Source organism: Orbicella faveolata, unplaced genomic scaffold (genome assembly GCF_042242905.1).
Source record: "Orbicella faveolata isolate gen_17 unplaced genomic scaffold, um_ofav_v1 contig_13, whole genome shotgun sequence".
Classification (NCBI taxonomy): domain Eukaryota; kingdom Metazoa; phylum Cnidaria; class Anthozoa; order Scleractinia; family Merulinidae; genus Orbicella; species Orbicella faveolata.
In genome coordinates this window covers 13,975,001-14,002,331 of record NW_028301540.1, presented here as the reverse complement: position 1 = coordinate 14,002,331, position 27,331 = coordinate 13,975,001, and the positions used below count along the sequence as shown (strand labels likewise).

Sequence of the window (27,331 nt, the reverse complement as noted above, 5' to 3'; positions counted from 1 at the left end):
CTTAACATGTCAAATTGTACAACTTCTTTTGTGTGGCCCAAAACAATCTCAACTGCCTTGCCAAGTTTAGTCTGCAGTGAGTGGTTCCTGCTTTCTCATTGTCTTTCCTGTGTGCAAGACATGTCCCTGCAGTTATATCACTATCAAACGGAGGTTGCTCTTGATTCACATGTAGTACACAGAATGGATTACTTTCAGTTTCAGATTGTGTTGTTGTTTGAATTGTTTCTCCAACCCCTTTAGTGCTTACATGTAGGTGTTGTGTGTACCTTTCACCATCCTCGTGGGGAAACATCTCATCAGAAGTGAGATTTTCTTCATCTTGGACTAGTATATCATCATTTGCAGATGTCACCTTCACACTTATCAGAACTTCATTCTCATGATCATCTTCCTCATCTTGTCTGCTATCAATGTGTCCTTCCACATTTTCGTCATTCTCTTCTCTTTGTCTTTATTCAAAATTTTGTCTGCTTTCATTTTATGCATTTGCTTTGCCATTCTCACTGAGAAAATCTGTGGTTATTAGTCTGACTTAGTTTGGGTTCTCCTGGTCTTCAAGGTACAGCCAGTGTGTAGGAAGACAGATTCCCTTTTCAAGGCATTCCAACCAGCACTGATCCAAATAGCATTCCTCTCTTTTGAGTGAACTAGATCTGAAATGATGGAGAACAGGCCCACTAGGGCTTGTTTTCTGATGCTGCTTGGAGTCATGGAAGATTACATTTTGAACATCATGTTCCCACCAGATTCCCTGTCTGGAAGAAGGAAGTCGCTTATTTTCTCTAAGTGAGCCTGCCACTGCTTTTTGTACTTTTGGAGAACAAAGGGTTGGAAGAAGGTGTCAGGAAAATCAGGCAGGCTCCTGGCAAGCTTCTTCACAGAGATATCTTGATCTGCTCTTGAGATGCTCAATTGTTCTTGGAAAGCATGCTCTGCCTGCAGTCTGATGATAATAAGTCCAATTATGTGACTAGAATGTTGTGAAGACGTTTCCCTGGTGATGCCCTTTATGTTGTTAAAAAAATCTCTCTTCATCCTCAGAATTACTTGATTCTCCAATGGTTATTCGTAATTGAATAGGGGCATGCTGAACCAAACCATGCTAGTACTTCCCATATAATTTGCAATGAGTCATTATCTGGTCGGCTGAGTGCCAATAACCTCCAGACAGAGAATGGCATGGTAGAAACTCAAGTTGTGATAGCCCAGGATCAACTGTGGACATCTGTCTTTCTCTGGTTTGTACAGGATCTCTGCCATCTGCACAAGGGTATCAATCAGCTGCTGCACTTTTAAGGGGGCTTTTCCACACAACTGTGAAGAAATCATGATGATGAGGCAACGAAGGTCAAAGGCTCTCTTCTTTTCTTTTTGACCAACAGTGAGATCTTTGCAGTCTTGTAAAACTGAGGCTACATCCCCAGTAACATGGTTGAGCAGTTCTTCTAAAAGTTGGTGATGTGGTTAGAGAGGTCATGCATTGGTGCACGAGGTAGAAGTTCATAGTTACTGAGCCCAAGGTCTTCGAGTGGAGTCCTGGGTCCATGAAACAAAAGTGCTGGTACCCTGCACTGGCCTGCAAGTTCAGTCGTTAGAGCCTTCTGGTAGTCTTCTTTCCTGTTGCCATCAATTTCCAGCCCTCTTCCGATCACTTCTTTTTTCAAATCTTCTTTTTGCTAATTGGCCAAAGGCTTTGGATGTAACTCAAGTGACTGTTGAAATCCAACTCTTCCTTTCAGCACTGCCTGTTGACCTTCTCGGAGTGTTATGTGAGGACAACGATATGCATGATCAAGCTCAAATGTGTGGGCAGCATGAATCTTGCATCCCGGGCAGTAGAAGTATCCTCCTCGCTGGTTTCCACATTCAAATTCTAGTGAAGGGCAATCACCTTTACAGAACCTCATCACATCTTTTATAGGAATTCCATCTACATCTATTTCATACTCCAGGTTCCTAAGACATGTACACCTGGTCTCTGAATAGGCAAGTTGGTCCAGGTCACTATCACCAGACCTAGTAAAGAAGAATTATTTTGAAGTAATTGCTATACACTTGACTAACCGAAGCATTTGCAGTGAAATCTGTATTAAGCAGACAACATTTGATACAGGTGTCCTCTTAATACAAGTTCATTTTTCTGAAGATATGGGTGGGAAAGTCTGCGACTTATTGAGATTAGTTTTCTTTAATTTTAATATAGGTCTTACCTTGTAATTTAAAACAGCGCTATTCTCAAAGCATTTCAAGTCCACATTAAATCTACTACATCTTTGCAAAAAATGGTTGTCTGTGCACAGAAATGGGATAATTTTAATCTCTGTCATGTGTCTTTTGAATTGCTGATTGAATCAATTTGTTATTGAACATGGTCGGAAATGTTACCTGGCAACAATGTAAAGTTCAGGTTCTTCAACAATTTTCTGCACTTCTATTGGCTCTCCATACTTTTTCTCATATTCTTTGTCAGTCAGATGACTTGCAGGATCATAGAGAACACATGCTAGGAAAATCAGGTACCCATGATTTGCCACACTAGAATGGTCATGCCAAGCTGCAAGATGTCTTGTTCTCTCCATTTCTTTCAGTTTCTCCTTCATTGCAGGCAGCCCTTCTGTGTCATCAAACTCATTCAGCTCTTGCAGGCGACTACTGACAGCAATTCTTGTCATTTTGCTATAGTGCTCATCTGTGTGGGACCTGGAATATCTTTTGTTCTTTTGCAGTGTTCGTTCACAGATTTCTTTGAGTGGCATTTTCCTCCCCTCAACAAAAAACTCAATTTTTTTAATTTCATTTTTGTCATGGAGGATAAACTTTTCATATTTTTTTGGAACGATTAACTACTCAATGTTGATTTCTCCATTTCTGATTTTTTTCTTTGACTTTTTCTTTGACTTTTTCATTTGTTTCTGCAGTTGGTACACTGATTTCACCTGGAAAGAGAAAGTGCAACAATGTTCAGGTTAGCTACATAATGACATTATAATAAATGGCTTTGTTTTAAATTTGGTAGATTTTATTTGTAATTTGGCAGCTTTAATCAGTAGACAACATTGTATGAGGATCCCATTGTAGTACAGACTTCTCAGAGTGATGTTGTCAATGTTTCAACTTGAACTTTTGACATAATTTTGTTTGCGTAGATCCATGAGAATTCTGGTTTTTAAAATGGCATGGTATTATTCATGGCAACAAAACTCTTGAATTCTTAACCGTTCTTACCTCCAGGACTTCGCAATTTCTTTCTCTGTACACACCTCTCCCCAGCCTCAGGATAGTCTCTTACATGTAAATTGTACATCAACCCCTTGATTTAACAAACAATCTTTGGCAATCTGACCTCCATTCTTTGCAATTTTTCCAGTACTATTTTTTATTTGATACTGTCTGGCAAGGGCAGTCCAGTTTACTTTCATATCCCTGTACTTCTGCTTTTAGACCATTACAGTTCCAGGTAATGTTGACAAATCTTCCAGTTTTCTTCTTTTTCCTGCCAATTCTGCAGCCATCTCATTGTCTCTTGTTTCTTTTGCATCTTGCTTGCTCTCAAAGGAAGATGCCATTCATTCTCTTTGGCGTGCAGCATATGACTGCCGATTTCCTAGACACCTAATGTGAGAGAGAGTTATTTTTACAAATGTTTTTTACTTGTGAATGGACTTTCTCAGCAATGAACATGAACAGTGTATGCAACTGTGACACTGGCTTTTGTTAAGGGATGTTTCACCAAGGTAAATTTTTTTATACTATTTATTGAAAAAAAGTTTTGCACATTTTCCTCTTGCTATAGAAAATCCATGGCATTTGTATTTCCCTTTGTTCCCTTCAGTTTATGGTATTTTAATCTTTTCTCTAGCTTTTTGAATGACTAATGAAAATAATTAGTTGCGATTGGTACATACACCTGTAGTAACTGACTTCTATCCATGTGGATTCTGGGGTATGTATAACACCCAAAGAAAATGATACATGTAAATTTGCATATATACATGTACCTAAATTATTTCATAAAATTTGGTTGTTATACATTGTAAGCTAAATAATGGGGTCTGTTCACGTTACAAATGAAGTTTCTTGCAATTTCTTCTCAATGGCTCTTTTTCTTTCTCTTACAGTATTTCTCCATCCTTGTTTCTTTTGAAGATTTGTCTTCTTTTCCACTTCAGCTTCGGGAATGATACAGAGAGCTTGAGCAAATGTTTCTCCAGCCCATTTGTGACCGTGAACGGGAAAACGTACCTTAACGCTTATCCGTTAGACAGGCTAAAGCGTTAAGCATCCGTTAGTCATCCGTTAGAAAGTTTTCTTAAAAATGTTAGAGGCGTTAGCCCAACCGTTAGACGTCAGCATCAGGCCGTTAGAACGGAGTGTGCAACCATTAGCAAGAGACATGTATCCGTTAGCCGTTAGCATCAGACCGTTACACGGGACAGCATAACCGTTAGCAAAAACTCTGTATCCGTTAGCACGGCTAGAGAAGCCGTTAGGATCCATTAGAATAAACTAGCATATGTTAAACGGGTAACGATTCCGTTAGAATGGCATGACACGCATTGAAGTAGCATGTGGTACGTAGCCTAACACAGTGTGAAACGAGAGCAGCTCTTGGCTTCCATTTAGTTCAAAACAATCATGAGAGATAGCTATCTTTCGACAAGAAGTTTGGCAATTATTATTTTTTGATGCGCTGATGATTGATAAATACAACTCAAATGAAGTTCGATAAAGCCTTCATACTATAATTATTATACACAATCCAAAACAAAACACGTTTGCCGCTTTCAAAAACAGAAATGACATGTAAAATCATAACAACGATCGTCATTATATGAACTGTTTTATTTATTCAGCAAAGTCCGGTTGTTTCGAGGGCTTGTAATTTGTTACTGTAAGTTGTGAACAAACGAAAGTTAAAAATACCTTACAAGTGCCATAAACGAATGAACCAAACACGGAGAAAACTCAACCAAAATGGCCATGTGATGAACAAAGATGTTCTGCGAAGTAAACACTGATCACGTGTCAAGAACTTGTGCTCGTGTGTCAATGTCACAAAGTGCAGGTTCAAATATTTGCATAAAGGTTGTTTACATCTTCCAAGATGTGAGAAATGGCCATATTCCGGCAGAAAGTTTGATAAATATTTTGATATACTGTTGTCTGACTCTGAATCAGAAGAAACCAATTTAACTACATGTATGTGACAAAACAACTTTATCTGATGAAACCAGCACCAACAAAACGCCTGTCGCTTCGAGACTAGCTTCGTGACTTCAGAAGGTACTGCTTTTCACGTGCTCTGTCAAGAAAGCGTAATCTTTCACGAATCCACAGCTAGATCAAACAGTTACTTTTAAAAAACTTGAGACAAAGTCATTGTGTAAAAATAAGTACAAGCGACAAATCCATTTAAGTAAAACATTAAAAAATGTTCACCCTGATCGACTGGCGAGTCAAATTGTTTACACGCGGGTTTAGCGACATTTTGCATCCCACACGATAAGAAAGGACTCGAATTCTGAGTTTGTCTGTCTCGATGAGGAAGTGATAGTTTATATCACTGAGTTCTGCTTTCAATGCTCACCGTGGAAATAATTTTTTAAATGTTTGTCCCATCGACGACTGATGAAATTGGCACTTTGTGATTCATTTTTTTTAGAAATCGTGAGTGTAAGACCCTGGTGTAAGACTGATAATGGATTGGCACGGTTATGTGTTTATAACATTGGACTGAAAGCCATGCTGTTCGTTCGTTAAAAGTCCTTAGATGTAAACCGTTAGACAACCGTTAAACGTCCTTAGATGTAGGCCGTTAGACAACTGTTTAAACGGCTTCAGTCATCCGTTAGAACAAATTGTGCAACCGTTAGAATGTGTTCTTCATCCGTTAGGCATACTTAGTTAGCCGTTAGAACGTTAGGAGAGAGCGTTAGAACGCTTTAATCATCCATTAGGCACAATTAGATAACCGTTAGTGTGGTGATGGCCGATAAAACACACGGATTTAACACGGATTAAACTCATGAAAACTCTTTTAATCCACTGTACAACACGCCATGCTTACAACAACCCGAGATCCTTTTCAAACTTATAGTGCATCATGTATACTATCACGAAATGTCTCAAGAGTACTAACAGCTAAACACTGCATTCCCTTCCTTTGTGGCAAATAAAATTGCAGTTAAAACTGAGTTCAAGAAAAAATGTCTTCCAGAAAAAATGGAATGTCTTAGTAACAAATAACAAGGATACCAAATACTCTCAAACTAATGGTTCAAACTGCAAACTGCAGGACCTTAACAAAATAGTGTTCAGTTAAAATCCTAGAAAGTCCAAACAAGTCAGTTCATTTGTCCAGGACAAAGTCTTTAAATATTCCAGGCAATTTCGTAGCACGGGTTGGTCTGTTTCTTGTCTCTGCTGTACTTGAGCTTGTGCTAGACTCAGGTATTGCTGGAGCTGGACTTGAGGTTTTTGCTTCTCTAGGGCTTTGTTCCAGTGAAGAAGGCTCTGGCTCTCCAGGAGTTTTGTAGGGTTTGACAAAAGAGCTGTTTCTCCTATACACTGTGCCGTTTTCAGCTTTCAAGGTAAGTTCTTGTCCTTCCTTGGTCTGGACTGTGTACAGCTGAGGTTCAAAATTTGGAGCCAGCTTACCAGATGATTTGGTGTTTTTAAGCAGAACCTTGTCACCAGGGAGTACTGGATTGGAAGTTGCATTCCTTTGCTTGTCAGCATACAGCTTACTGGATAATTTGTGATTCCAGTCCCGGTCTCTGATACTTTCATCCAGCACGCTCTTGTTGGGACGTAATTCAGGAATTTTGTTTTCAGCTCTCTTCCAAACATTAGAGATGCTGGGGTCATTCCAGTGGTAGAGTGAGGGGTGGTTCGGTATGCCAATAAGAACTTGTTCAATTCATCTTTCCACCTCTTTCCTTCAACTTGGGCTATTTTGAGCGCCTTAAGCAATGTTCGGTTTTGTCGTTCAATCTCGCCATTGGCTTGAGGCCAAAGAGGAGGAGATTTCCGATGCTCAATACCATTCTTGGACAGGAACTCTTCAAATTCTTCCGATACAAACTGGGATGCATTGTCAGACTTGAGGCTGAATGGATAGCCGTAATGCACAAAGATCGGAGTTAGTGCTTCAATCATTCTTCATTCTTCATTCTTCACACACATGAAATAGGGCATTTTGCACTGAGACCAGTCTCCACTCTGAATGTAATGTCTCACACTGGTCAGCTCAGGATTTTCTTCTGATGCACGTTCTACTTCTTTGGCTGTTAACGCCACAGGTGTGCTCTCTTCTGCAATCATTTTCACAGCATCTGTTCCTCTCCACTCCTATCCTTTGGCTTCAGTGAGTTAAGCCTTGAGAAGGCGTCTGCAATGTTAGTTTTTCCAGGACGGTACACTACTTGGAAGTTGTAGCTTTGCAAGCAGAGCACCCACCGCTCAATTCTTGCAGACGGCTTGGATGTGCTCTTGTAAATGCATTCGAGAGGTTTGTGGCCAGTTTCAAGTTCAAAGTCACGACCATAAACATACAGATTAAATCTCTCACAGGCCCACACTAAAGCAAGCGCTTCTTTCTCGGTTTGAGAGTATCGCCTTTCAACATCAGTTAGATTCCTGGATGCATAGGAAATCACTCCCCAGACACCATTTTGAAATTGTGTGAGAACTGCTCCAATCCCAGTTGGACCTGCATCTGCCACTATACGAGTTTTACAATCATTCTTGAAGTATGCCAGTGTTTCTGCTCGCGTCAAGAGGTACTTGAGCTTCTCAAAAGACTGCTGTTGAGCTTCTTCCCATACAAATGGTTCGTCTTTTGTAGTCAGCTGTCTGATAGGCTCAGCTTCTTGTGCAAAATTTGGCAGGAATTTGGCACAGTACTGTACAAGACCGAGGAATGATCTGACTTCAGCCACATTCTTTGGAGGTTGCGCATTCTGAACTGCTGCCACCTTTTCTTCGCTGGGTGTGACTCCATTTCTGTTCAGATCATGTCCAAAGAAGGTCAACTTTGGGAGTCTAAACTGGCACTTGCTTCCATTCAGGGTTAGTCCACACTGTCTGAGACGGTTGAGAACAGCTAGCAAATTCTTGTCATGTTGTTCGATTCCACATCCATGTACAATCAGATCATCTGCAATGTTTGCGACACCTTCACACCCTTGCAGAACATCACTCACAATCTTCTGATACTTCTCTGGGGCTGACGTAATGCCAAACATTAGTCTCTTGTATCTGTAAAGGCCTCTGTGCGTCACAAACGTGGTTATTTGACGGGACTCTTCATCAAGCTCAATTTGGTGAAATCCCCAGTGCAGGTCTAGTTTGCTGAACACAGTTGAACCGTTTAGGTCATGGAGAACTTCCTCTATGGTAGGAATACAATGCCCCTCTCTTTCGATTGCCTCGTTTGCTCTTCGCATGTCTACTCAAATACGAATATCACCATCTGGTTTTGGCACGACCACAAGAGGTGATGTCCACTCTGTAGGACCACATGGTACTTCCTCTATGATGTCTTCTTGCAGCAACTCGTCCAGTTTCTTGTCTACTTTGTCTCTTAGACCAATGGGTAGTTGTCTCACTGGCTGGGTCACAGGCTTGACATTCTTGTTAATGTGTAACTTGAGTTGGAAGTCTTTAAGTTTTCCAACATCTTGAAATATGTCAGCAAAGTCCTTTAAAACATCTCCAGCATCGCCTTCGCTGGTGATAGTACATGCCAGTGGATTACTGGGCGGTCCGACTCTTAATACATTCAGTTTCTCTGCAGTGTATTTTCCAAGCAAAGTTTTTCCAGGACCCTTAACAACAGTGAACTTATCCAAACAGCTTTTCGCAGAAACTTCACTGTGAATTTCAGCTTCAAATGTTCCCAGTACTTCAATTGGTTCAGTTTGACCATAGGCGAATAACTTCTTGCTGCATTTCTGAGATGTACACTTCACTCCCTTTTGCTTCAAACTTTCCCATGTAGTTTTGTCCACTATGTTGCATGATGCTCCAGAGTTGATTAGTACATCCTTCAACTCTACACCTCCCACTTGCAGATGTACAATGCCACTTGTTTTGTTTTCATCATTCACAGCAAAGGCATAACCATCTCTTTGATCCAACTCTTCTTCCACTTGATACGCACCATTTGGATTAGGTCTGCCACTTGGAGGACGTTTAGGATTCTTTGTCTTGCAACAAACAGCCAGATGACCAGTAAAACCACACTTACTGCATATTTTGTTTAGGGCAGGGCAATTGCAGGCAAAATGACCGGTTTCATTGCATCTGTAGCACTTTGGATGTTCCCCTGGCTTAAAATCTTCTCAGGTTTTCTCTTCTTTTTCTTTTTGTTTTACCCCCATTTGGGGTCGACAGGTCGCACGGCATTCACTTGATCATCTTTGCTCGAGGTCTCCAATGACTGCATTTGAAGTTTGACAGATTCATGTATTTGTGCAACATCTTTAAGGACAGTAAGGGTTCCATCCTGGGCTTTCTCCAAAAATTTCCGTCGGAGTTCCGGATCCCTACACTTCTCAATCAATTGATCCCAGATAGCCTCATCCAACTTGTCAAACTCACACGAGGCAGCTTTTTGCCGAAGGTGGCACACAAATTGATCGATTGTTTCACCTTCTAATTGTGCCATTTGTCGGAATCCGTGTCTCTCAAAAGGTACGTTCACTTTTGGCGTAAAATAGTTGTCAAGGACAGTTAAACAATTGTTGAAGTTGTTCTGAGCTTCGTCTTCTGGTGCAAGCGTGTAGTAAATTTCTTGCAGTTCCATTCCACCTGAGTGCAGTAATAGAGCCACTTTTTGCGCTTGATTTGTTACACCTTTCGATGTCACATACAAATGAAAAGCACGTTTCCATCGCTTCCATTGAACGGAAAGAGTAGTCGGTTCTCCCTTGGGGTCGAAGCAAGGAAGACCACGAACTTCAAGAGATTTTGGTTCAACAGTGGAGGTTGTCGGTAAACTTCGTTGCGTGTCACTGGCTTCACCGCTCCCGGTTCCAGGCATGTTGCGAAATTCAACTGAAATATACAGAAGAACCTTTTTCCAGTTTGATACTTGTCGCCAAATGTGGTGATGGCCGATAAAACACACGGATTTAACACGGATTAAACTCATCAAAACTCTTTTAATCCACTGTACAACACGCCATGCTTACAACAACCCGAAATCCTTTTCGAACTTATAGTACATCATGTATACTATCACGAAATATCTCAAGAGTGTTTGTCTGTGGGTGGCTTTAAGCAGAAATACCATGAACTCGAAAACTTCTGGCAAACATATGTCATCAGTTGGTCATCCGTTCCAATTGGTTTCAGATTTGCTGGTGTCTAAATTATCAACTTGGTAATTTTTACACAATTTTATGCAGGCTAAGGTAGTCTGCAGAAGGCTTAATTTAACCCATCTTTTTAGTGCAATAAATACACTACTGTTAGCCATGTGACAGGTTACCATGGCAACCAAATATCTCTGGGCAACAGGGCCGTTAATTGTAGTTTTTTCAAACCAATTAAACGAACTGTAGGAGTAAACAAAAAATTTTAAAGAATTTTTTTTCTATGTTTTACGAAATTTCGGAATTGACCCACTCCTTAATATACCTGAGACCATATTGCCATTTCTCATGATTTCTCGATGTCTATTGCTTTTTTACTTTTCCGTGCACAATAGTTCTTTCCTAGATATCTTGCCAAATCTCAGTCGTTTATGAACATTAGAACTCCGGGTTTTTTGGACATTTATGTCTGACAATTTACGGCGGTCATTAATTTTCCTTGTTCCAAGTCTTGGTTGAGAATTGGATTAAATGACGTCATTTGCTCAAAAATACCTCATGGGTTAAAATTATAATAACAATAGTCTAGAAAAATGCACGACTATAAGAGCCAAAGTTTTTGTTATTCTTTATACGATTTGCAGTCCTAATTGTAATTAAATTTTCAACCTGTGTGGTATTTTTGGATAGACCTATTGTGTACGAAAATGTCAAAAAATAGATATAGAGAATTTGATCGTAGGGGCACCTTAAAGTACTCCAGTTATTCTTCTGCAAACGCATCAAACACCAAAATGGACAAAAAATACAATTTTGAAGTGATACATCGAAAAGTGCTTTGCCAGGTACACTGGAAGAGGTCAGTAATGTGAGTTGGTACCAGAGACTGAGTGTGCAACACAGCTTTATCTATAAGAGCTTTCCATCTGCTGGCAGAAAAAGTTGCCATTCCAATTTGAAGGATAAGGTTTACACGATCTTAAATGTCCTTGCTCAAGAGCTGCCCATCTCCACTGTAAAACACCTTCTTGCCAAATAATAACTGGAAAAAAACTGCATAATTGGAAAAGTTGGTGGACAAGGGAGGAGCACTTGAGTGAGTTAATTCTATTTTCTTCAAATTCTCTATGGTGCCACAAACGCCATTAAGTTAACGGTATAAGTTATAATTAAAAGTTATTTGTTCAGAGTATACACAGTTCTGCGTGTATCTTCATTTTCATATTTATTTTTCTTCCACCATCCTTCCCCGAGTTAGGTAGTCTTGATGTATTAACTGTTACTCTATGCTTCTTTATAGAAATGTGTGCAACTGCATTTACAGAGATGCACGCCTGCAACTGCTCAGCGTGTCTTTACACGACAAATGCTGTCAAACATTTAGCAGAGATTCTATTCGAGCAAATGAATATAAGAAAAGTATTTGGAGTGTTCTGGATAACATCTATCAATGTGACAAGCTTACTGCAGCCAAAAGGTTGGCTGTTTTAAGTAATGAGGCAAGCAAGCAAGAGAATAGTAGGCAGGAAAGAGCAGCAGCGAAAAGGAAGTGGAGGAGGAGAAACTTAGGGATGACCGATCCATAACCCTGAAGTATGAGGGTTTTAGTATGCTTTCATGAATAAATAAGAGAGAATAGCACAGAATTAATATCCATTAGAAATCAAAAATGCATGGCGTACTTAACTGGACTATGCAGTTTTGACAACCTTCATTTCAGTAGAGGAATTTTTTCGATCACATAAGCAAACGTTTGACTGTGAGCAGACCTGAATTGCATATAACTGATAGATGATATCTTTGGTGCTACAAGATATAATGCGGGTTAAAATTGTTTTATACACGAAGACAGAGAGGAAAAGTTTATTTTCAGTTACTTGATGAATTCAATCGGATTTACAGTATCTTTTTAATTCATTATTGTCCTGCTGGCTTGCTGACTTATTTGTGAATAGTTAACCTATATGTCGGGTGCAATGATTTTCATTTGTCTGGTAATGAAGTAAGGAGTGTATTCCTAAACACTCTTGTACATGAAAAGTTCATCATATTTGGTAGTGCTTACAATGGTTTGTTTGTCTGAATAACATCAGGGGCTATATTTTAGTAACATCATTTATGTTTGACACTATTGATGAATGCCCCTGAAGCCAAATCGTGCAGGAACAATGGCTAAAAACTTCTTTAAGCATACGATATTCCGGACATATTGCATCGGCCTCCTTTTTATGTATTTGTGAATAAAAATCTTGAGACTAAGAATTTTGAACAATAGAAGTTTAAATCGCTCAAGATCATGGCAGCATTACTTAGTGTTGTTAGTTGCAAATAAATTTTTCAAATACAACTTGATTTCAAATAGTAGAAACATTTTCAATTCTTCATGATTAAGGACAAAGGAACTGTTACAAGTAGAATAACGTAGGAGGCACACATGTCTACAATGTGGAAAACAAAAGATATGACAGGCCTACACAGACTCCCCTCGTGAATTGCGATAGTGATGCATTTTAGCCTTCAATTAAATTTTCACTCTAACGAGCATATCTTTCAGAGATTTGCCTCTCTTATATGATATAATCAAAGGTTTAGTATAGATGCTTTTCAGCAATGGCTGGTTTTGTATTATAACCCAGTTATTCTTTAAAATTTCTTTTAGGCCATGTACTGCTGGGTGATATGTCGTGACAAATGACAAAACTTTTGTTTGAGTCTTTTTTCTTTGTTGGAGAGCCAACCTTCTGTCCTTGAAGCGGACTCCTGTTAGGGACCTCTCAATGAAGTTATTAGGATATCCGCGTGCTTTGAGGCACAGTTTGAAGTTTGAGAGGCACTCTTCAAAAGTGGTTTGTGAAGCTTTGTGAAACTCAAACTTGCAATTTTGTTTTACTTTTCGGTCGTGATAGACTCTGGCGAAATCCCTGCGAGTGTCTGGTAAGAGGAGGGAAACTTTGAAGTTATAAAACACCGCTATATCCAAATATATTCAACTAGTTTTTTGCTGTGTTATGGAAAAGCTCTTAATCTTCATTATATGTGAAATTTAGAGTGGAGTAATGTGGAGTTCTTGTAAGCAGTGGAAACCCAACTTGGTTAGTGATATAGAGCGGGACATAACTATAAATTCGACATGGTCTTACTTCACTCAGATTGGAGCAGCTTACGACGAAAATTCTTAAGCAAAATTCCAACAGACATAAACTTACTGAGTTGTGGACCAAAAATATCAAACATTTTGGGGATTTTGAACACCATTTCCCCCACGTGCCTTCACAAAAATCCACGCAGCACGTATGCACATGTGCTGCACGCAATGGCGCAATTTGTTCTAAAAATAGAAAAATTGTCCCATATCATAGGGACAGCCCCAATACTAGAAATGGCACACGTTTACGGTCTCCCTCGCTGATTATGGCTCCTGACTGTACTAAACAGAAGATGATGCTCAAAAAAGCATTGTTCAGTTCCATTAAATCTCCATCCTCCCCCTATGGAAGGGATTGGTAGTTACTGCAAGGGAGGGGTGGGGGGAGGGAGAGAATTCTCAGTGGTCTAAAACTAAAGAGATGTATGAAGGTGTAGTATTTTAATTGCATTTTCCAGAGGGCTGGGAGTATCCCTTCAGTGGAGGAGGTATATGGTAATTTGTGAAACTAAATGTGGCCTATTGATTTACTGCTCTCCAAGTTCCAAGCTGGCCTTCGTGACTTCCACATACTTTCCTATAAGAATGAAAACAAGGAAAGAGTTTCAGGAACATACCAGGACAAAACGTTCATTCATGAATATATTTTTATATCCAGCAAGTAAGGCTAAGGGCCCATTGTATAAAACAATGTCTATATCACCCATTTTAAGGTTAAATAAAGGTTCCTCACAATTGTACATGTATGCTATGTCTGTAATGTAACCCACATTTTGCAACTTGGTAACAGCTATTTCTTTATTGACATAAACTCAACATAGCATTGAAAGATCTTTTCAGTAATCTCACCTTTGTGGTAAGTTGGCCTCTTGGTTTGAAATATTAATTGATTGCACTTCTGATGCATGGCTTGCATGACGTCCCCACAGGTTACATTTCACGGCTCAGGAGATTTTGAGAAATTTAAATCTCATTTATTATTTACATTTATCTTAATTTACTGTTACCTGCAATTGCTCCAACAGCCCTTGTGTCCAAGTTCTTTAGACGTTTTCCTGTGAGAATGTCTTTTGGATAAAATATGTACAACATTGAACAGGCAAGTGCTGTCCATGAAGGCACAGAATTAATCAGTGCCTTATCTTTCATGGTACAGCACCATACCCCCACCCTCTGCAACTCCTGCAAGCTGAAAAATAAAAAAATAGTTACTTTGCATCAACAATACAAACATTTGCATTTAAAATCCCTTGAAGATTAGATCTCATAGTGGTAAAGGCCCAGCACTCTTTAACTACATGCATCTATTTAAGGTAAAGACCCCAGGAACATCAGACTATTCACGACAAGAACCAAATGAAAGTAATGTGATCAGTTGGGCATGATGAGGACCTAGCAAAGACGGAAAACACAACACAGCTGCAACAGTTTAAATCAAATGTATACTCAGTAAAATATAACACCATGAAAAAAAAATTTGAATTTGAGCTTGCCTTTTAGACATTACTAACTCTCAAATTTTGCTTTGCCAAGGGCAAGCACGTGCTTGTTTTTGTTTCACTTTCTTATTACCTGATTGCCAAATGACTTTTCTGCACCTCTGTCCATCAGGCATGTGGACATGAAAAAAATGGCTTGCTTCTCGTCCCAGATGACTGGATGACACTTTTTGTGAGCCCTGCCTTTGATTACAATGTGTTGCAAACATACAAACCCTTGAAAATTGAATCTTTGGAGTACAATACCTCTCTGGTCATAAGCTACAGTTACAAGTGTATGTCCCTTGGTAGTCAGAGTCCAATAGATAGCTTACCGGTAGATAGCTTTCTGTGTCATTTGTGTTGCACCCAGTTAAGATACAAGCTACTGAATGTGATTTTTCTTTAACTAAGCATACAAAAGCCCATTGTTAGTCTCTAATTTTCTAGAATACTTGGTCTTATCCCTTTCTCTGATGCCTCATTTGCATTTATCTCTCTTGATGGTGTCAGGGCTGGACTATGACTCTGCGGCCCTTTAGATGAACTTGATTTCACTTAAAGATAATTAAAAACAATATTAGGTCCAAACTAACCCATTATGTCTACAGGACAACAAATTTCCATGTAATAATAAAAGACAGATATCAGTGTTGGCATTAAGGGCCATAACCTGTAACACTTGTTATGGCTGAGTATCCTTGTTGTCCCCGGGATGTTACGGGTGAACTTGCCTGTTCTTGGTACAATTCACCCACAAAGTATCAAGTTTTTACGGGTGTGGGGACCAAAGCAATGGGTGACTCAAAACGTAACATTTGACAGCCCTGGATGTACAAAATTATATTATTATATATTTCATTTAGCATAAAGAAAAGTTAGTAGAGAACTCTGATGAACATAAGATGTTTTATTAGTTATTTTTTGAATTTAATTGTACAGTCGAACCTCCCATAAGCGACCACCCAAAATGGCAATCCTATGTGGTCGCTTATGGGAGGTCGACTGTACAATTAAATTCTAAAAATTAGCATACGGTAACTGCGAAGACTTCCCCATGCGCCAATGCTCATCTAACCCATGTAATAACTTTTAGTGGCCTCAAAAATATTGAATAACCTTTCTAAAGTATTGATTCAGAGGATCACTCTGTTAGACTACCCAATAAGACAAACAGTGCAAGTCTCATGATAGTTACGAATTGAATCTTTAATGTTGCCTAAATGTTAGGGGAACTGAACATCAACTAATAAGGACTGGATTGCTAGCTTTATGTTGCAGTCAGATTAGCGCTAGAGATTACAAACTAGCGTGCTTGCTTTTGACGTCACTGTAGCACGTGTTGGAATGTGAGAATTCATGTTGGGGTCAAACTGCAAATTCGCTGCTTGCTTGGTAGAAAGTGTTGACGTACGACTGTCAGTTTTCGCGTCAGTTTGTAGTGAGTCGCGATGGATGTACATTTGGCTTCGTTGCTTATTTTTTTCTTGCTGTACTGATTGCGTTGCAAAAGAAGAAACACTACTATAAGACGAAGAAGGAGAAGGTTGTTTTTATTCCTTCAACGTGGTTTATTGACACATTCCCTGCCAACAGCGACATCAACCACATTAACGCTTTTAAACGTTGCACATATGCACTTGCAAAGCATGCAAACTGAACGGCCTTGGACACTTCGTCGTCCACGCTTTGGCTGGTTCGAGTTGATGCTTGAAGATGACAGCCAGTCCCGCTACTGGAAGGAACACTTCAGGATGTGTAAGGACACGTTTCTTCGGTTAGTTAACCTTGTTTCTCCGGAAATTTCAAGGAGAAACACGAGGTTACGAAAAGCCATTCCTCCAGCTAAGCGAGTGGCAATTGCTTTGTGGAGGTTGGCTGGAGGTGGAAGCTTTCGCGAAGTTGCTACACACTTTGATGTGGGAAAGTCATCATGTGTCACAATCACCAAAGAATTTTGCCGCGCGCTGAACAGATTTTCAAGGCGTTTTATCAAATTGCCAGTCAACCACCATGACACGACAAGAGCCATTGCGCTGTTTCAAGATGAATGTAAAATTCCCCAAGCAGTTGGAGCAATTGATGGGACTCACATCGAAATAGTGGCCCCAAAGAATCCTTTCAATTATTTTGATCGACAACACCGCTATAGCGTGATCACGCAAGCTGTTGTTGGAGAGAATCTAATGTTCTTGGACACCGCAATTGGTTATCCAGGTAGTATGCACGATGCTCGAGTCCTACAGAATTCCGAGCTGTACAGGAAAGTAGTGAATGGAAATATTCTGAGGGAACCCGTGGTAAATATAAACGGAAACGATATTCGACCTCTGCTGCTCGGGGATGGGGCATACCCTCTCCTTCCATGGCTGTTAAAGCCTTATCCTAACAATATCGTTTTAAACCCGACTCAACGACGATTCAACAAAGTGCTCTCAGCAAGAGTCACTGTTAAACGGGCTTTTGGTGTTCTCAAAGGAAGATGGAGAATTTTGCTAAAGAGAATGGATAACAGGTTTATCAATATACTGGAAGTAATCCTCACATGCTGCATTCTACACAATTTTTGTCAAGAAGCAGGAGAAGAATTTGACGACCCTGAGGTTTTGAGAAGAGTCGTTGCCATTGAGAGAGAATATTTGCAGTTCAGACGTCTACATCACACTGTACGGAATCCGGGAGCTCAAGCCATTCGTCAAGCAATAGAAAATAACTTATAATGACTTGACAACTTGTAGGTTATCCTAGAAACACAACTGTTTATTGTTTTGTTTTGTTACATAAGCATATGCATGTTTAAAGCTTTTTTAATTTCAATGAAAAGTGAACAGTTCATGAACTGAATAAAAAAATAAGGAGATTTATAACATACATCTCACAATACATTGATGTAATGGAATTGTATTTTATCTATTACCAATGTAACGAAACTGTCACGCAATTAGTGTAAACAGCAAAAGCCCTGTCCCCATCCTTTTCTAGCACTCATTATATTCCATGTTTTTTGTTTCATGATCAAGTAAGTTTTCACTTATTTTTTCAAAAGTTCTGCCACGCGAAGGAAAAATTCCTGATCCCTTCTTCTGCTTTCTTCATCGATTTTCCTCTGCTCGATTTCCATCTTGAGCATAAGCTCCTCTGCTCTTGTTTGTGATCGCTCAATCGCTTCCGCTTGAGCGTTCTGCATTTCGAGTATTTTTGAAGACAATTCAATGAAAGCATTTTGATTGCTTTCTTTGCTTTTTCTTGCTTTCTTTTGAGCAGGCTTGTCAGCCTTGGCCTTCTTTCTTTTGTTTTTTCCTTCCTTTGGTGAGGAATCTGCGTTGCCATCGGAGTCGCTTGAATCAGCATGCGAAGATTTGCTTGATGAAGGCGAATTACTTGTAGTGGATTCGCTGCATGACTGAAGCACCCCTGGAATTTTCACAACTGGTCTTGAGCCCAAAACCTCTTCAAAGGCATCAAAGAATGGACTGGTTTTTGCTGCACGTCCGGTCTGCGAATTGTTGGTCTTCGCATCTTTGTAAGCCTGCTTCAAGTTTCGTAGTTTGTCTTTACATTGCTTCATTGTTTTAAAAGGGCCTGCCTCGATGACCGCTTGAACAATCTTCTGCCAGGCCTCCAAACTTCTACTACTTTCCACTTCTTCCACCCTTTCCTTCCGTTCCTCGACAAGCACCGAAGTCTGAGCGTCAAACCACTTGGTTTGGCTTACTTTCGCGCCAATTTTGTCGCTTTGACTGCTTGACTCTGTTTCAGGTCTACACTTTTCTGATGAGGAGGAAAACATCTCTTCAGCGCCGTCTGCATCCCGTATAGGTCTTGGAAAATGTGCAGCGTAAAAAGGCTGAAAAGGGGCAGCTGAAGGAAAAGTGGCTGCTGAACACTCGATAGCCGAGCCCGGGAATTGTGAAACAGCGCCATAGTTGTTCCTCTCGGTTGCATGGCCCGTCTGCTGAAAAGGTCTAACATTGCCTTGAAGTGGAAGTTGGACTGGATAGCCATGGTCATAAGTTGAATCAAGGAAGGGATTCGGTGAAGTGTGATCCCGAGACATGCTTTTTCTACGAATTTTTGCCGCCTGTTTGCAATACGGGAAACTCTGATGTTCTGAATAGAATTGACAAAGGTCACCAATGAAGCAATCAAAAGTGCTGCTTCCCCATTGGACAAATCGCGTAAGAAAAACATATCTTATTTATTTAGCACAGCTCAAGAGCAGTACACACTGCTCTTGAGTTGAGTTTCGGATCCTTTGTACTTTTAGTTACTCTGGGGTTAGATTTCAAACAAGCACATGGTCATACTCTTGATCGGTCACACTGAATATCGTGCTTGGAATTTGCTATGTAAACAAAAATGACATGTCAAGCAAGGTTCTAGAGCGAATCTGACCGCAACATTAGTTTGACAGCCCTATTATATTGCTGGTGATTTACATGTTAACTGTACTTGAGTGAACAATAAATCAGTTTTAATTTTTTGTAATTATAAGACATTTTTAAAAGGTGGTCTTTTTTTGTTTTATGAGTGACAGAGTACAATCAGAATATGTGCTTTTTTCTTTCGTATGGCTATATGCGTACGTTTTTTAATTAAGTTAGTTTTGTCTGTATTCTAACTACTCTCAAGCACATAAACACTGGGAAGCTTTAACCTTTATTTTAAAAGATGATTGCTCCAAAAGAAATTCATGGCAGCATGACTGAAATTTTACCAAGATTCCCGCTGAGAATCTTGCCAAGAATGTCGCTTTCTGCCACGAATATTGGTGCAATTCCCAGCAAGATTGCGTCAAGATTTTGGCCGCCGGGAATTTGCTTCTTGGCGAGGATCTTGTTGAGATTTGCATTAGGAATCCCAGTGAGATTTTGGCTGCCCGGAATTTGCTTCCCAACGAGACTTTGGCTGCCGGAATTTTTCCTTCTGTGCAACATTCGCGGCAGGATCCCAGTGAGATTTTGGCCGCCAGGAATTTCACTTCCTGGCAAGAGTCTTGCCAGAATCGCCAGGGTTTTCGTTAATATTTGAAATAGCAGGAGAGTAGTGTAAAGTAACAGGAGAATGATTTTTTAAAGAGCGAAGCTCTTTCATGGAACGAGCGAAGCTCGGTCCTTCCTAGGGGGGTATGGGGGCATGCTCCCCCAGGAAATTTTGGATTTTTGAATCCCCTGAGATGCCATTTCCTGTTATCTGACAGCAAATTTCATTTCTCTTTAGTTAGCGACTAAACAAACAATGCACACCTGAAAATGGTTCTAAAGTGTTGAGTTCTTCTTTGTATTAACAAGCAAGTAATGTTCCACAAGAGCTCTAGCTCTTTTACTCCAAGAGTAATGTCGTATACCAAACAAAATCTAACATTCAAATTAAAGCTATTTCTCAAAATGCTGCAATATGATCGAGGAAATATAGCATTTTTCCTTGGGTGCTCTCATTTATGATTGGGTTAATATTCATCAACTCCACTGTCTTCACTGTCATCACTCTCCATGCTTTTGGCAAACGCTTCCAGGGAGTCCAACTCTCCTTCAACCATGTCGTCAAGGTGGAGAACGTGAAGTGCCTCTTCATACTCCTCTCGAATCTTCGGCAGCTCAGTGGTTGTCTCTGTCTGTGTTCCCATATCTACGACTGTGGTGTGAGTTGCAGCTTCAGTTTCAGCTTGTGGCTGTGTGCTTGGTTTGTGGCATGGGAGCTTTCTTCTCTTTTTAGCACCTTTCCACATTTCTACAGCCTTGCTGATCAAAGAATCACAGGCAGATGTGTGTGGGACAGGGCCATTGATGCTGATGTGAAGGAGAGATGCAAGTAAGTCATTCTTAATCTGACTTCTTATCCTAGTCTTGATTAATTTCAGTTGACTAGCGCCTCTTTCGGGCCAGAAACTCGGTTAATCATTTCGCATGATATGGCCGCCGAATGTTTATTCGACAGAGCATGTTCGAGAATTGCAGTTGTTTTGTATCTGATAGAAGGCTTCTCATTAAAAATATCGGATTTGTTTTGCTGATTCGTAAGTTTGTGTTTCTTGCAAATCAAGCAATACATGCCCTCACCTTCAACAAAAACAAGCCAAGTCAAACCTGTCTTCTCACAAAATACATTTGCTTCGAAGAGCCACTCGTGTTGGAACTTGTCTTTCTTGCTTGACAACCTTTGTTTCTCATCTGTTCCAAGGCCAGAGCAATTTCTTTCGCGGCAGCGGTGGTAGTGGTGCAATACTTTCTTTTGGTCTTCTGTGAAGAGATCTTTGATTATGCCCTCGACAACACTTGAACTGACCGAAGATTTTTTAGAAGAAGCACACCTCGCCTCAGTTGCCTCAGAAGATGTTGACTTCAGACTCCGTTTAGGTGGCGGTTCCAGCGGTTCGTCTTCTTCGTCTTTGTTGTTGTTGTTGCCGCTGGTTGAACTTGCATTTGAGCGCTTTCCACTACCACTGCTCGTAGGAGCAAAAAAATGAGTTATTTTTGACATGGTCGGTGAGAAATACTCTCTCTCTCTCTGAGACAAATATACACGCTGTAATAATAAAACCTATAAAATAACACCGCACGAGACGTGAGAACATATTCCCGCTTTTGATCTGTCGGCGACAACCGGGCGACAACACGCCAGACGGAAAATAATTGAATGCATTCGCTCTCACCACAAAAGTCACAAAACTTTGCGTGTCCAGTTTAAAAAACAGTTTCTTGAATGAAATGAATTACAAAGTATTATAAATAAATATTTCATCTTTGTTCCCTGTACAGTAATAAATAAAAGTTAACTTTTCTCAAATCATAATTAAAACAGAAATTACCGAAATTTGCATTTGCCAAGTTAGCGGTAATTTGACACTCAGATTAAAGATACCGTAAACATCTTCAATTTGCATACTAGCACATCACAAAAATCGTTTTTTTCCGCATTGTAGATAGTTCATTGCTTTTGGCTTTAATTTGGTCCAGTTTTCTTTTGTGACTTTGTCGTTTTCAGTTGTTCTATTTTAAGCATTAACTTCTATTTTAAGTTTACTCTATATTCAAAACAAGACTTTCGCGCGTAAATAACGCCTCGAGCTAACGAAATTCTCCACACAAACCGTCGATAAGTTTTTCTTTTATTAGTGTACCAAATTCAATAATTATTATTTTAGTGTAAAGCCAGAGCTTAATCAATGTCGGAGACGTTTAAATTACTCATTACTGACAAAGAGGTTTTAATGTCCGTGCCGGATGCCTATTTCAGCGAGATGTATATAAACAATTTTCAACGCTGTACATTATTTACATGAACGAAAAATTATTTTTTTGAACGGCTCCACATCTGAATAAAAAAATGGCTACAGGCCTTTGAAATTTAGCCGGAGAATTCGCCGATCCCCGATGCCTAATGAACACCCTGAATCCCACCGGGATTCCCACCGGGAATAAAAAAATCCCGGTGGCCAAAATCTCGCCAGGATCCTGGTGGGATTCCCACTGAGATTGCAGCAGGATCATGTCAAGATCCCGGTCCTTATTTTACAATGGAAAACTTAATACTCTTACTCATGTGTAATTTATTGGGACTTTATTTCTTAATCAGTACTAAGTGAATCAACAGTTAAGTTGACTTTGACTTTAATGGCTAATTTCACCAGCCAAAAGAAACTTTTCCCTGGCTGAAATATCACAAGAAAGAAAAGGCTCTAAGTGAATAATATTGAAGGTTCATGTATGCAGGCCAGCCAGAAAAGCCAGCTCAGCCCTTTGGTAAGCCGGCTAACTTTTTCTTAGCAACATCCTTGTAATTATCTCTTTCATTTAACTGCAAAACAATGTTTTATCATGTGTGGTACTTACAATCTTCAATTTCCTGCTTTAGACTTTCAACTCTTTAATTCTCTTTTCTCTTCCTTGCAGTGCACATTGATGCACTATGTAGGGGAAATGAAGACTTTGATGTCTTCATCCCAACTTTTGGCCGCACAAGTTGGCTGGCTTTGGGGTGTTGACTTCTGTGTCTGATTCTCCACTGCTAGGTGAGAAGATGCTGTCTGCAGAATCATTAGCCACCATAAGGGGTGCTGTTATCGTAGCAACCAGTTGAGCGCAGCTTTGTCTCTGTGCCTCTGATGGAGCTTTTTGGCTACGATACAACAAAATGACAGTTTAGAGGGTTGCCAGTGGACATTCTCAATAGTTAACTTAAGTGCCCCTATGATCAAAAAAGCCTCTAAAGTGTACTGAACACTTCGAGCCAGGAGCTGCACTGTCACGGAGTACCAAGTTCTGAATATTCTATACTTCAGTCTCCTCTATTGGCAGAGGAGTTGTCCCTATCCCTGTCCAAATTACAACAGCAAAGGTCATCTGTCAGTGGAGAGAAAGAGAGTAGGTAATTAAAAGTTTTTGCTGTGATTTTGTCGTCAGGCTTTCGTGAGGTACAGCTAGAGTCATTCCAACAAATAATAACATTGCTCCCACTTTTATATCCATGGTAACACACTTGAAAAGTTTCTTACCTCAGCACTCAAAGTGTCAAAGATTCCAACAATATTTCAACAATCACTGGCAAAGTTTGCAAAAAGAGAGCGTGTACAGATGTTCCACAAGTGGAGCGTAAGCACATAAAGCATGGAATAAAGTAATTCCACCCACGCAAATCAGAGAAATGCACACATTTTATAATTGACTGAAATCTCATAAAGGTGCGTTGGTAATTATGCACCCACCAGCTGCTGACAAACCGCTATCTGCAAAGAAATGATCAAACCGTGTCTTCCAAATGAGAAATGCTACATGGAATAGAGGTAGAAGAAAGAACGAGCTCCCTGAAAAAGAAGCTGGGTGATCTAAGAGGTTTTTTTTTTTTTATTTTATTTTATTTACCAATGACATACGTTACTTACATTAAAGTTACTTACAGAAGAATAAAATATCTACAATTAACTTACAATCAAAAATAAATATATAATTAGCTTACGATAACAACTCTACAATATACAATGATGAGGAACACACTTATATATTAACTAACAGTACCGAGATTATTTACTAATAGATTATTCACATGAAATATACAAACGCGATTACATTGCTCACAAAAATTAATACTAACAATACTACAAAGCTTGAAAATTAAGAGATACAACAGAAGGGAGAATATTTTAATTAGCTTTGTACTTTTAACAATGCAAAAAGAAGAAAGAAAAAGAGAAAAGAAAAAAAAAGTTACAGTTGTCATGCTGTTCAAAAAGTTCAAATAATAATAACGCCATCTACGTGATTAACAAAAAAAATGAAATAATACATAAATTAATTTGGGATTAGTACCCACTTTTTTTTAAAATAATCTTTCTTTTTGATCTTACTTTCCGTTTCATATTTGATGGCAATTTTAGTACGAAATCCTTGAATTGTGGGTTGAATTTGGCATCTTCTGCAGTCCCATATAAGTAGTTGACCAATGATTATAAAATAGTTCAGTAAGTTGAGTAAAGGGCATGGTTTGGATAATATTCCAAATAAAACATCTTGGAGGGAAAGATGAACCTGCTGATTTGAGATTTGGTGCCAGTAACCTTGAAACTCACTCCAGAATCGTTTAACAAAGGAGCAATGATAAAGTAGGTGGTATAAAGTTTCCGGTTCTGCCTTGCAAAATGAACATAGATTGTCTGTTTTAAAGCCTATTTTGTGTAATTTTGAATTAGTGTACAGAATAGAGTTGAGCACTTTGAATTGAAATCCTTTCACATAAGACTCAAGAACAACAGAGTGTGGCAGACTGAAGATTTGTCTCAGCTGATCGATAGAAAAGTTAAAATCGTTCTGCAGTTTGTTTATGATATTAGGCAATTGTGCTATTTTGCGAACAAGAAGTGAGTAATACTCTTTTGATTTCTTTTTTCTGACGTCGAAGATGTTGTCGTCAATAAAGAAGGATGGAGGAGCTAAAGATGGACAGGAAATGATATTCTTTAAAAAGGACGGTATAGAATGGCGAAGGCCAGCCCATTGCAAATAACTAATATTGGCTGTCTTGTCAGACCAGTGGCTGAGTGCGTTATTTATAGTTAAATCAAAATGTAGGTCTTGGATACGAATCACTCCCGCCTCAAAATACTTTTTGTAGAAGACTGGTCTTTTTTCGATACGAATTTCCTTATTATTCCAAATAATATTTTGCCAATCTCGTTGAGAGGCAAAGGAATCACGAAACTCCGACCACCATGAGAGCATTTCACTGTAGAACTGAGAGAAGATGTTGTAATCCTTTATATCATAGTTACAATTTAAAAAGAAAAACCCTCCCATGGGATCCAGCAAGTGTTTTAGATATGATTTCCATGTTCCGTTGTTGTCATCAAATATACGTTTTATCCATGCCAGCCTTAAAGACTTAATCATGCAATTTATATCAATCATTTTTAAACCACCTTCCTCGTATTTATTTATAGCCGAAACTCGAGTGACCTTATCCGTCCCATTCCATAAAAATTTGAATAACAGTTGATTCAATTCTTTCACTAATTCTTTAGGTGTAGGCAGTACTGAGCAGACATAAACAAACTTTGGAATAAGAAATGATTTGATGATTGTAACCTTGCCGTACACAGATAATCCTCTAGAGGACCAGATGTTGATAAGTTTTTTAATACTATCTAAACGTTCAATGAAATTCTTTTCTTTTAATAGTTTTGGGTCGTACGTGAAGTACACCCCTAGTGCTTTAATTGGCTCGTTAGGCCATTTAATGCCAAACGGTTGTGCTTTGTTTCCTTTTGATGAACCAATCCACATACCCTCGGTTTTTGTGTTATTGATCTTGAGACCTGAGATATTTTTAAAAAGGTCTAATACTTGAAATAGTACTTTGGCCGAGCTAGTGTTGGCGAGCATTGCTGTTGTGTCATCAGCGTATTGTAATAGTTTTGTCTCTTCCTTGCCAATAGAGATACCCTTTATAGCTGGATTTTGACGAATGGCAATTGCTAACGTTTCTACAGCTACAATGAAAAGATAAGGAGAAAGTGGATCTCCCTGTCTAACGCCTCGTTCAAGTTTAAAAGGTTTTGAAATCATGCCATTGTTAATTATGCAGCTTTGTATGTTTTTGTAGAACAGTTTTACCCAGCGGAGAAAGTCGGAAACAAAATTAAAAGCTTCAATGCATTTAAAAAGGAAATCCCATTCAATACTATCGAATGCCTTTTGAAAATCAATGAAAATCATTACACCAGGGATGTTTTCTTTAACAGTCGAATCCATAATATCATAGATGGAGCGAATGGTTTTGCCGATAAAACGATCTTTAATATACCCTGTTTGATTATGATGAATGATATAACGTAAGACATTTTTAATTCTCGAGGCTATTACCTTAGACATAATTTTCGCGTCCACGTTAACAAGAGAAATTGGGCGCCAATTTTCAATGAGAGAACGATCTTTACCTCTTTTTTCTATGAGTGTGATAAACGCTTGCTTTTGAGATTGGGACATCTCTCCTTTTTCGAAACAATCATTAACACATCTAATAAAGCAATCGCTGATTAAAGGCCAAAATTTTTTGTAGAACTCGATCGGAATTCCATCGTTCCCTGGAGTTTTGTTGTCTTGAAAAGTATCGAGAAGACTTAAACATTCCTCCGAAGAGATTTTACCTTCACATGATTTTTTTTGCTCTTCAGTTAATGTAGGAATATTTAAATCATTTAAAAAGGAATCAATTTTAAGTTCAATGTCCGGAAGAATATTATAAGTCTTGTACAAATCACAGTAGAATTGTTCTACTTCCTTTAGTATACAGAATGGATCCGTTTTGATTGCCCCGTTTATATGCAGTTTTCGTATGTGTTTCTTAACGTGATTTCTTTTTTCTAAGTTTAAGAAGTATTTTGTACTCTTCTTGCCTTGTTCGTGCCATCTGGCGCGTGCACGCACAATAATTCCTTTTGTTTTCTCTTCGTAAAATGATTCTAATTGTTTCTGAGCTGCATCTAACAGGGTTGCATTGTTGTCGCTAGGGTTGGTTTCAGCAGCTTCTTTCGCTACATTAAGTTTATTTTGGAGTTTTGTTTCTGTTTCATTTCTTTGCTTTGATCTTCTTTTGGAGTGACGGATAGCGTGGGCTCTTATGTTATATTTGATCCAATCCCACACACATCGATCATCAGAAAGTTCTTCCCGTCCTTCCGTAATCCACATTGGGATCATTTCAGTAATACTGTTGACATATTCTTCATCATCTAACAAAGAGCAATTCATCTTCCAGTAATTTGGTCCTCTACACTCGTTATATGGTTCTCCGCAAAATTCTAGATAGATCGCGTCGTGATCGGTTCTTATAGCTGGAATTATATCCGTCAGTTGTACAGAATCATTTAAGTTGTTCGAGATTAGCCAATATCC

The 27,331-nt window shown here is 39.2% G+C and overlaps 3 protein-coding genes and 3 long non-coding RNA genes across 6 annotated transcripts in view; 3 read left to right on the top strand and 3 right to left on the bottom strand.

Moving 5' to 3' along the window:
* The window catches only part of LOC149115133 (uncharacterized), a 59,897-nt gene extending 56,185 nt beyond the window's left edge, over nucleotides 1-3,712 (top strand). The window contains exon 3 of the long non-coding RNA XR_016205993.1: nucleotides 2,922-3,712. This is a non-coding gene — a long non-coding RNA (uncharacterized LOC149115133). The remainder of the gene's footprint in view (nucleotides 1-2,921) is intronic.
* Nucleotides 3,713-8,456: 4,744 nt separating this feature from the next.
* On the bottom strand, nucleotides 8,457-10,048 carry LOC149115132 (uncharacterized). The gene is made up of 2 exons (XM_089285644.1): nucleotides 9,416-10,048; nucleotides 8,457-9,212 (listed from the first exon to the last, which is right to left on the bottom strand). Exons 1-2 carry the CDS (start codon nucleotides 10,046-10,048, stop codon nucleotides 8,457-8,459), a joined length of 1,389 nt encoding a protein of 462 aa, XP_089141770.1.
* Nucleotides 10,049-16,579: 6,531 nt separating this feature from the next.
* LOC149115131 (uncharacterized) lies at nucleotides 16,580-17,665 on the top strand. Its single transcript, XM_089285643.1, has one exon. The coding sequence runs from the start codon at nucleotides 16,580-16,582 to the stop codon at nucleotides 17,663-17,665; it is 1,086 nt and encodes a 361-aa protein (XP_089141769.1).
* Nucleotides 17,666-17,887: 222 nt separating this feature from the next.
* Nucleotides 17,888-19,133, bottom strand: LOC149115130 (uncharacterized). Its single transcript, XM_089283831.1, has one exon. It carries the CDS (start codon nucleotides 19,000-19,002, stop codon nucleotides 17,977-17,979), a length of 1,026 nt encoding a protein of 341 aa, XP_089139957.1. The 5' UTR covers nucleotides 19,003-19,133; the 3' UTR covers nucleotides 17,888-17,976.
* A 2,112-nt stretch (nucleotides 19,134-21,245) lies between these two features.
* On the bottom strand, nucleotides 21,246-21,849 carry LOC149115129 (uncharacterized). Its single transcript, XR_016205992.1, has 2 exons — nucleotides 21,500-21,849; nucleotides 21,246-21,387 (listed from the first exon to the last, which is right to left on the bottom strand). It is a non-coding gene; the product is annotated as an uncharacterized LOC149115129 (long non-coding RNA).
* An 889-nt stretch (nucleotides 21,850-22,738) lies between these two features.
* Nucleotides 22,739-27,331, top strand: part of LOC149115126 (uncharacterized) — a 20,810-nt gene continuing 16,217 nt past the window's right edge. The window contains exon 1 of the long non-coding RNA XR_016205991.1: nucleotides 22,739-23,776. This is a non-coding gene — a long non-coding RNA (uncharacterized LOC149115126). The remainder of the gene's footprint in view (nucleotides 23,777-27,331) is intronic.

What these genes read in the sequence shown, in the direction of transcription:
- LOC149115130 (XM_089283831.1), bottom strand. Translation starts at nt 19,002, where the DNA reads ATGTCTCGGGATCACACTTCACCGAATCCCTTCCTTGATTCAACTTAT.
- LOC149115131 (XM_089285643.1), top strand. Translation starts at nt 16,580, where the DNA reads ATGCACTTGCAAAGCATGCAAACTGAACGGCCTTGGACACTTCGTCGT.
- LOC149115132 (XM_089285644.1), bottom strand. Translation starts at nt 10,048, where the DNA reads ATGCCTGGAACCGGGAGCGGTGAAGCCAGTGACACGCAACGAAGTTTA. An exon ending in CCTCGAGCAAAGATGATCAA is followed by an intron (nt 9,213 to 9,415) that starts GTGAATGCCGTG and finishes GTTTGTTGCAAG; the next exon opens with ACAAAGAATCCTAAACGTCC.